This window comes from Neovison vison, chromosome 1, assembly GCF_020171115.1.
Source record: "Neovison vison isolate M4711 chromosome 1, ASM_NN_V1, whole genome shotgun sequence".
NCBI classification, from domain to species: Eukaryota; Metazoa; Chordata; class Mammalia; order Carnivora; family Mustelidae; genus Neogale; species Neogale vison.
Window position 1 is genome coordinate 7686115 of NC_058091.1, and position 9822 is coordinate 7695936.

Genomic DNA, 9822 nt, shown 5'->3' on the forward strand with positions numbered 1-9822 from the left:
ATTTCAAAAACTGGGTAAGAATGTTACAACGTGAAGATTGGGAATCTCTGGCATGAGGTCTTCTGGAAACCCTCAGGCTGAGGCCCATGCTGCGGGGCCAGCGAGACTCAGCCCGGGCATCCCCCCCCACGGGGGAGCCCCGGATTTCACCCTGATGTGGAGAGAGCAGGCTCATCCTGGCCACAGGTATACGGCTCCTGGCGGCGAGCCCTGCTTTAGAGACTGGGTCTACTTCGCCACTACCCATGGTAATTTGTCCTTGGAATGGTGATGGGGGTTGCAAGGGTGAGATATTTCTCTCCACAGCCCTCTGCACACCCCTTCCCTGCCCCACAATCAAAACTCAGAACTCACCTGTCCAGCTGTCTGTGCCTTGGGACCCTGCCAAAGGCTGTCCACTAGGAAGATTAATACGTCATAGGACTGGTTTGTCTCACAGTGGCTTCATGCACACATTCCCCAGGAACTCTCACGCATTCATTCATTATTCATTCATTCACTCAACGGACAGCAAACGCCTGCTCTGTGGCTAGGTGGCTTCTTATCTGACTTGAAGCATTGTCCCTCTCTCTAGGGGGATGCAAATTCGAAGAGTTTCTGTTTGAGGGTAGCTCCCCCACGTAATGGGGCCATCCTGTAATATTAGAACACCCCAAATGGCACAAAGGGCGGGAGTAGCCCTGTGCCTGAGCGACAGGTCACCGTGGCCGCTGGAGGATGGCCCATGTGGCCCCCGAGGTCACCGGGCAGTCGGAGTTCACCGAGCGTGGTCCCAGGGGTGGAGAGAGAGCAGGGCCCCGTGGAGGACCCGCGTACCAGTAGCAGAGCAGGAGGAGGAAGGTGGGCAGGGAGGTGGCCAGCTGGAGCCACCGCCAGTGAGGGATGACGTAGGCCAGCCCGGAGAGCAGCACGAGCCCCACGGTGAAGGCCGTCTGGTAGAGGATGGCCACCATTCGCCGGTGGCCCAGGCCCACGAACTCTGTGACTGAAACAGGACATGGGTCACCATCAGGGCTCCTGTGCTCCCCGTGGCCTCCTTCCCTCCGGGCGAGCCCCCACACCTTGCCCACCTCCCCCTGCCTGACCCCAGCTCCTTCCCCTCGTCCGCTGATGCTCCTCAGCTCAAGCCTGGCTGTCAGTCCCCGCTTCTCTCCAGCGTTTTCTTTTTTAATCCCCCCTTTTACTGTCTATACTGTCCTTCGGGTGCTTTAGAGCTCAGTTTGCCTGAACACGGGCCCTGGCTCCTCCCCAGAGCTTTGCCCTGAGAGGCTCCAGACCGAGCTGCGACATTTCTCATGGCCCCGGGACTGTAATTCACTTAACAAGCATCTCTGGGTGCCCACCAGGGACCCGGCACCTCTCCAATCATCCGGGGCGTGTCCTCAGCCTCCACAGCAGAGTCGTGCCCTTACAACCCCACATCTTCATGGGAGAGGGCAGAGGGCACACCCAGCAAATGAGCAAATGCCAGGCCAGAACGCACTTTGTGCCCCCGGGGGACGGAAAGTTAACTGGTAGGAGGGGATCAGGCGCTGGAGAGTGAAGGGATCTCAGTGTCTCAGAGAGCAAAGCAGGGGGTGAACCTCACGGGGGAAATTCCAGGCAGAGGCAACTGAGGAGGATCTCCAGGAAGAGGTCGAACCTGCGGCCATCCTGGGGGCCCCGCACAGAGGCTGGCCTGGGCCGCATGAGGAGAGCCCGTGCCCAGAGCAGCAACATGTTCCCACGCCCACAGCTGAGGTGAGACAAGGGACCCACGTGGAGGTGAAGCGATGGTGTTGGCCTGGGCCCAGGGGCAGGGACAGAGAAGAGATGGTGGCCCCGGGTGTGCTGTGAAAGGAAAGCCAGCCGCAGGACCCCTGAGGGGCCAGAAGCAGGAGGAGAGAAGTAGGGGCCGTGCACAGTGGGCTGGGGCGGGGGTCTGTAGGTGGAGCAGTTTGGGGACGGGGAGGACAAAGTCCTGGGTCCCGCCACACGGAGGGATGGGGAGAAGAGAAGCCAATAAGGGGGACCAGTGAGTCAGCAGCAGAGGCCCAGGGAGTATGTGACCCACAAGCCTTCTGGGGAAGGGAGGGAGGGAGGAGGGACAGATGGAGGGAGGGAGGGAAGGGGGAGGGAAGGGATGGGGGAAGGGGGGAAGAGGGAAGGAAGGAAGGTGAGAAGGAGGGAGGGTGAGAGGGAGGGAGGGAGGCCGTCCCCACATAGTGCCCTGCCCGGTGAGACAGGCTGTCACATGCACCTAGACTCAGCACAATTTCTCTAGACCCTGCCAGTGAACCCTCTCCCCCTAAATCCCCCCACCACCTTTGGCTCCATCCCCTTCCACTGGCCCGGTGGGAAGGCATCCCAGCGGGACACTTACTCAGGATGTAGCCGGACGTCCAGCTGCCCTTGCTGACCAGCCCCTGCAGCAGGCGGAGGAGCAGCAGAGACGTGTAGTCCGGCGCCACGGCCGTGAGGACGCCCAAGACGGCACCGACGAGGGTGGTGGCCAAGAGACATAATTTTCGGCCAAACCTTCAGAGGCGAGGAGACAGGGAAGCGGGGGTGAGTGTTGAGTATTTGGGGTCCGATGGGCACCAAGCGACAGCGAGGGTCTTGATCGGGAAGCATGTGTCACTGTGTCCTGCGGGACTGTCACTGTGTCCGAGCCAAGGGCCCAAATGTGTGGTCCTCAGGGACCAGCGGCCCTTGTGCGGTTCATTAACTCACTGTAAGGAGGAAGCCAGGATCCCGATGCTCTCCGGCGTGTGGCATCTCAGCCAGGGAGGGTTGCTCCCCTGGGGGCTCTGCAGGTCCCCACATGTGCCCCCCTATCGCCCAGAAGACTGCGTTATTATTAACATGCCAGCCTTATCAGGGCCTCAGAAACTTTTCTGGGAGAATACTCAGTTCTCATGGTATAACAATTGAGGATTATTTCCCTTTCTTTTCTTCATGAATGAAACGGGCAAATCACTTGCTAACTCTTCATCGCCGGTAGGGAGCGTCATGGACTCCATCCTTCCAACCTGATCCCACACTCCAGCGGCTACTCGAGGAAGCAGCGGGCCAACCTCGGTGGTCACACGCCCGACCTGGTCCCTACCCCCACATGTCCCCACCCTGCAACCTCGGCGTACCCCGCCCCCTGCCTCCTAGACTCCAGCCCGGGCCCAACATCCCCTACTCCTTGCCCCGCGCCTCCAGCCCCATGCTCCGGCCCAGCACGGCCCCCGCCAGCGAGCCAACATCCTCATCCTGCACTAATGTGGACCCTCCCGTCGGACGCTCACACCCGTCACCCCCAAACAGTCAGAACTAATGTTGTCCGCGTCCACCTCCATCCCTCCTGCTGTGCCTCCGACCAAACGCTGCTCCACCAGCTCCCCAGGCACCCAGCCCTTCCACGGCCCCGTGGGTTCCTCAAGCCCTACGTGGTGTTGTCACCCCCGTCCTGGACCCTTTGCCTGTCCCCCGTCCCTCCCACCGCACTTGCCTTACAGGGTTGTCCACACACCCACACTGTACTTCCTCCTCTCTCGCTTCTCCTCAGCCTTCCCCTGACACCATCCTTGACCCTGATAGTCGTGGGGTGCCTTGTCCGCAGATCTGGGCCACTCCTCCCCGTCAGGCCAGTCCCGTCTTGCGTTCTATCGCTCCGCACTATGCTGGGACAGTGGGTGTCCTTCTACCTCCCTGTCGTTTCCTCTACATCTCCTTTGCCAGCAATTCCTTCCCGAACAACCTCTGTACGCTCCGCTGCTTATGTCAAGCACGGCTGACAGCTTTAGATACCAGCTCCTGCGCACAAATCCCAAATGTTTATCTCTAGCACAAACCGCTCCTTCTGAGCACAACTCACGTACCCACTCCCTATGTGGTAACTTTTCTTTGCCTCCTGGGCTACGCTTAGCACAGGACCAAACTCGGGATGGCTCCCCACCCCGTCCCCCCACAACTGAAGCCTTTTTCTAACCCCCTCTGTCCCTACCCTCACCTCACCCAACTGCTGCATGTGTATACCTGGCTTTGTCCCGGCTTCTCTCAGCCCACGACCCAACTATGCAATGTGCATGTGTTTGGGCCCCCCAAGTCCGTCCTGAATCCCCACCCTTACTCCATCTTGCTACCCTACCCCTCTCCAAAGCTCTCTCCCTCAGCGTCTGCGGTGGGTTTCAATCAGCCAGACGCTCCCACCACTGTCCCCTGTGATGCCTTCTCCTCACGGCATCGCCGCTGCCTTCAGTCGGCTTGGCCTTTACGTACCGGTCTGCAATGTAGCCGACACCCAGAGAGCCCAGGAAGAAGCCCAGGTTCACGCAGGACTGAAAGAGGTCCACCTTCCAAGAGTCGTCACACACCAGGTTAAACTGAGGATCACGCCGTGGTCGGAGGGGCCGGAAACACAAGACGGTTTGTAAGTCCAAGTGTCCCTTCTGTCTTCTCTCCAGACAAAATCAGTGTTTACCCCGAAGTGTGATAGACCAAGGGTTTCTCATCATTTTTTTCTTACCACATTTTCGTAAGACAAATTTCAGGTTTCTGGTGAATCTCACCTGCTACGCTATATCCCTAGTATCTTTGTTTTACCCTCACCACTGTCAAGAGCTTTGACCTTGGCCGTCAGTTATTGAAAGACAACATGGCCAGCAGATGAGTCTTCTAAAAAGAAGTATAGCACAGCAATTTCCTCAAGACAGAAATGTAGCCAAATACATCGAACACGTTTTTCAGAACTGGTCAAAAGCCCTCGATTAAGTACCTGTTAATTATATACTTAATTATCTGAGGTCCACCGATGATCCTGGAGATTCTGTCATGGGGGGTGTGGCCATGAGTGGCCCCGGGAGGGGCTGAGCAAAGACACTCGGGCAAGAAGCCAGGCTTGGTGGGAGCAGTGTGGGCGCTGGGGAACAGTGGGGCACTCGGGACCCGGGGTGGCCGGAAACTCAGAGGGGGCATCGCGCCCAGAGCCAGCGAGGGGAGGGACAGGGCAAGGGGGAGCCAGGAGCAAAGGCAGGACAGACCCATCTGGGGAAGGGCTCTGTTGAGTTTTAGGGGAAGCCACACCACAGGGGGCACACACTTGGGCACTGAGAAGCCCTCACCAACCCTGAGAGGAGGAGGAGGAGGAGGAAAAGGAGGAGGAGGAGGGGAAGGAAGAAGAGGAGGACGAGAAGCATCCCACCTCCTCACTGGGGCGCAGAGAAGGTAGAAGCAAGGTGTGCGGCTCCACAGCTGGGGCCCTCACATCGTCCCCGTTCTTGGCACAGCCCTGGGGCACACCCTTCCTCTCTCCCTGTCTCTGTCCTGCTCTAAGTACTTCAGATTCATGGCTCCCCCTACCAGATGACGCTGGGCGATGTGTGACGGTAAGAAAGTCACTTCGCCACTGTTCCCAGTCTGAGCCGTGTGTATTGCGCCTGTCCCGACCCACTCACAGAGCTGGTGTGAGCACACAAGAGGAGGAGTCCTGTGAACAGGGTTTAGGTAAATAACAAACACTTTACCCTCTAGAGTAGAGGTTTGACTATACCCCACTGCCCGCAAATATTTCAGGTGCTGGTTAAAGCCAGCCCCTTCCCCCCACCCCCAGTTTCGGGCCCCGGGGTCGACCATTAAGGGCCCCAGGGCTCTGGGCTCTGTCAGCCTGGGAATCCCTCTGACTGGCTGCTTACTTCCTCGACATGAGCACTTTTCAATATAAAATCTGGGTAGCACTCTGGGTCACCACTTGACTTTCAGAAAAGAATCCCAAGCCTGTCCTGTGGCCTGCGACCCCCGCCTGCACCCCAGGGTTGGCTCCTGGGAGTGGCTCAGCTCTGGGAGGCCCCACAGGCTACCACTCAGCACCATGGGCATTCCGTCTACCAAACCCAAACATTCTCTCCCTTCAGCTGAAAGCACAGCGTCCCCGCAGAGTTTCTGCCGTCTTCCGTCTTCCCGGCCTGCTGTGGGCCCTGCCGTTAGGAAACGGAGGGACAGATCGCTCTTGGGTGTTATCCGGCCGTCCCAGGGTCTGTCTCTCCAACCACCCAACTGTCTTCTCGTAGCCTCTACCCACCTGTCCAAGACCACATCCCGCTTACACTGCATTGGGCACCAGTTTGTGTCTTTTGTTCTCATCTTCATCATGCGCGTGTCTGTAAGGTGTCCCTGCCCCCCTTCCTCAGATGGCCAGGGTGCCATCTTGTCCCCCAGACTGTACAGAAACCAGAGTGCTCACGGAGCCGGAGGAAGGGGCATCTGTCCTTGCCTGTGGAGATCTGTGCCCCCACGAGGCTCAGGGTCTGTGTCTAGGGTCACCTTACATGCCTCGTGCCCCCCCCCCCCAGCTCACACACAACCACTGCCCCCCAGCACATTTGTGCCTACCGGGAAGACAGACCCAGCCCCCAGGAAAGCCTAGGGTGGTGTGGAGTGGGGGGCACTGGATGGGTCGCTGCTCCCACTGGGGACCCGTCCGGGCTCGGGCTTGGGGTCTCAGAGACAGTCTGTGTTCTCCAAGCTCCTCTGATCGTGAGAATCCCCCAGAGTCCTTGTCAGAACACAGACCGCTATAAATCCGGTCTCAGCAGATCTCAGGCCAGAAGCCAGGAGATCTCTAGGATGAGACATGTTTGGGAACGGTGACAGAGCCCTCCCGTGACCTGGGGCTGAGCCCTTTCTCCGGCTCACACTCACAGGCCAGGGAAGACGGAGCTAACCAGCCAGAAGGGGGACCCCAGCCCACTGGGGGCTGCAGCTGGAAGGGCAGGGGACTCAGAAGTCAGGGAACATGCACGTTCCTTCCCCAGACGGAGCCCCAGGCCCCACCCTGAGCTCGGGAGGGCAGCGCCGCTGGATGTGCAAACGGGCTGCTTCAGCGTCCCCCCTCAAGCAGGTTCCAACGTCCAAGGTGAGGCGGAGTTAAAGATTATTCCTGCAGCAAGGAATCACGAAGGCAAAGCCCCTGAGAATAAGCGGCAGCGCAGGAGGGGAAACAGAGGGGAAGGCGGGTTTAAAGGCGTGGGGGTGGGGGGATTGCCGAGGGCTCCTGCCGTCTCCCACCCTAGAGCCCCCGCGCCCCCTGCCTCCAGCACACCCCCACCGCCGGGCACACGCACACTCCGTCTGTGAATGAGAGTGCCAGGGGCCCCTCAGTCCTTGCCAGTGCGTAGATCAAGGGTCTCCCGGGAGCCCAGCCCAGACTGTCAACTGTTTCTGGAGCTTTTTCAGTCCCCTTGCGTCTGACCCTGCCCCTCCCACCGCCCCTCTGTGTCCGCTGCCCCACCCCTCCTGGCCACCACCCTGCTGGGCTCCTCCGAAGCCCCAACCCCTCCTTCTCCTGTGGTCCAGGCTCAGGCTCAGTGGCCCTGCTCACCCCCCTCCCACCAAGAGCCCTCAGGCAAGTTGGGACCCTTCCCCCCAGCCCAGGCCAGGCCTGTGTCTCTTCTGGGGACGCACCCCGCATCCAGACAGTTCCCAATGTCCCGCTAGGACTGTCTTGCTCCTCTGCAGAAACCAGACCGAACCTCCTCGTCTGGCGTGAAGGCAGAGTCTCCAGGCTTAGGAAAGAAAATCCAGGGTGTCTGGTACACTCTGAATTTCAGATAAACAACACATTTTTTTTTTTTAGTGTAAGTGCGTCTTCGTGCAATATTCCCGCCTCGGTTATCAGCATCAAACACTGTAACATCTGGGACATAATTATCTTTAAAAATTGTTTATCATTTATCTGAAATTCAAATTTAACTCCGTGTCCTGCATTTTTTCTGGCAACCTTCCATAAGGACTCTGCCCTCCGGCGGAGAGGGAGGGGTCTCCACCCTTCACCCCCACACTCCTCCCCAGAGCCCTGAATTCGAATCAGTGTTGACAGCTCATTATCCCCAAATTAGCACATGCTGTCACCAGAGGAAGCCTTGGAAACCAGGTGTTCATGCGTTTTCAGGTAAAGTAAGTCACACCAGCACCTGTTCCTCCTGAAGGGAAACTCCTGTTCCGTCCCCTTCCCAGCCCGACCCCCCAGCAGGGACCCGATCAGGCCAGAGGAGAGGACACAGCCCCTTCCTCCAGTAAGAACCTTGTCTGTGTTGACGTCAAAACCACTCAGTTATCTCCGGTTTCAGGTAAGCACCCAAACCAAACTTTGCTATCAAGAGCGCCTCTGCATAGCTTCTGGTCTGTGGCTTCAACAACCAACCGCGATGCCAATTTCCAAGGGCCCGTGCTTGGCAACACTTTCAAAAAGATCCACAAAGGAAAAATAATAAAATCTGGTGGCCTTTGACTAAAATATTCTCGAGACACAACACAGAAAGGACCCACTGCACTCTGCAAGTGAGGCCCTTTGACCTCATGACCCCCTCCTGCAGGCCAGGAGTGGGTCCGCCACCCACAGCTGAACCCACTGACCCTGTCGCAAGCGGATATACCTGTACCTCCGTGACGCTGGGTAACATCCTCAGGGATGCCCAGCGGATCTGGGGCACGGCCGGGACTGAAACAGTCTGACTCCAGCTTCCAAACCACCCCAGCGGGCCCGTAGCTGTCACACGAGTGAAGGTGGGGGCCCACCATTCTAACGGCACCCCAGGTGAATTCTACAGGCTCTTGGAGAAGCCAGTGGGGCAGAAAGAAGAGGAAGCTGTCTCCCCGTAGACCTGTGTTCAACAATCCAGTCTGGCTTGCAAAGGGCTCCCCGACCTCCACCTGCCCCTCCAGTGCCCAGTGTCCGTAGGGGACCAGATGGCGGAAGGGCGCAGAGCCAGAAGTGTCGTAAGTGCTCAGTGGATAGAACTCTCCTCCCTCTGACCTGATGTGAAACCAAACCCCCTAGGATTTGTTGTGTGTTTCCTCCCTGCTCCTAAAACCCACCTGCTCCCCCAGACCCGGGGCCTGCCCTTACCTCGGTCACAATGGACGAGCCGGGCGTGTCGTACACCCAGCCGTGCCGACAGGGCTCCAGCGGCAGGTGACTCCTATTGGTGGCCAGGCCGGCCAGCGGGTCCACGCAGCTGAGGCCGCTCTGGTTCCAGTCCACCTCGTAGCCGCGGCAGTGGCGGGGGAGGGTCTCGCCGGCGGCCCCCGGGCCGGGCACCGTGTAGTTCAGCTCCTCCGCCAGGCTCCAGCCGCATCGCCGGCTCAGCTCGGCCACCCCGGGGCTCAGGCAGCGGTGATCCGGGGTGAAAGCCAGGAAGATGACGCCCACGTAGATGGGAGCGAAGGCAGCGGACAGCAGGCACAGGGTCAGGAAGGCTTGCTTCTGGAACCAGCCAAACTCGCCGACCTGCTCCAGAACATCATCCACGGTGAGCATAACGGGACCAACACCTTCATCGCCTTGGCCAGACTGCCTGGACTTCCCGGATGGCCGGGGTCAAGGTTCCATGCGCACTTCTGGGCCGTGGGCTGGTCGGAGAGCACACCGCCGTCCGAGCATGCTCGGCCTGGAAGCCGACCAACTGGGAGCAATCTTTCACCCCCGCGCCTGGGGCGGGCAAGGGCGGAAGGCAGGAGCGTGACCAGCCACATGGCTTGGCTGGGAAGCAAGTCAACTAGGCAGAGGTTCGAATTCTCTGGAGTCAGAGATCCCTCCCAGAGACGAGAGAGGGAGAGGCCCCTGGGTAACCCGCCCTCCACGACCCCCCCCCCGAGGTCTCTGCAGGGCTCCTCCAGAGAGATGACCTAGTCAAACACTTCTTTTTATAAGCCCCCCCCCCCAAGCAAAGACCGCAAACTGACCCCGGACAGCAGCGGAGTCTGCATAATCAGGCAGCTCGCACTCCCACTCGCTTGCCGGCCTGAAGCCCCCACGCGGAGCCCCCACTCCTGCTGTGCCCCTGGTCACGGGCCCCC

At 59.2% G+C, this 9822-nt stretch overlaps 1 protein-coding gene across 2 annotated transcripts in view; it reads right to left on the reverse strand.

Moving 5' to 3' along the window:
• Positions 1-9396, reverse strand: part of SLC22A1 (solute carrier family 22 member 1) — a 28445-nt gene extending 19049 nt beyond the window's left edge. Inside the window, exons 1-4 of one of the 2 annotated variants that reach the window (XM_044242790.1) lie at positions 8873-9380; positions 4249-4352; positions 2363-2517; positions 817-985 (exon numbers count right to left, since the gene is read on the reverse strand). In XM_044242790.1, coding sequence (XP_044098725.1) covers positions 817-985; positions 2363-2517; positions 4249-4352; positions 8873-9283 — 839 coding nt within the window. In that variant the 5' untranslated portion in view covers positions 9284-9380. Of the gene's footprint in view, positions 1-816; positions 986-2362; positions 2518-4248; positions 4353-8872 lie in introns of both variants that reach the window. The other variant, XM_044242799.1, reaches the window with a different exon arrangement.
• Positions 9397-9822: the final 426 nt, after the last annotated feature.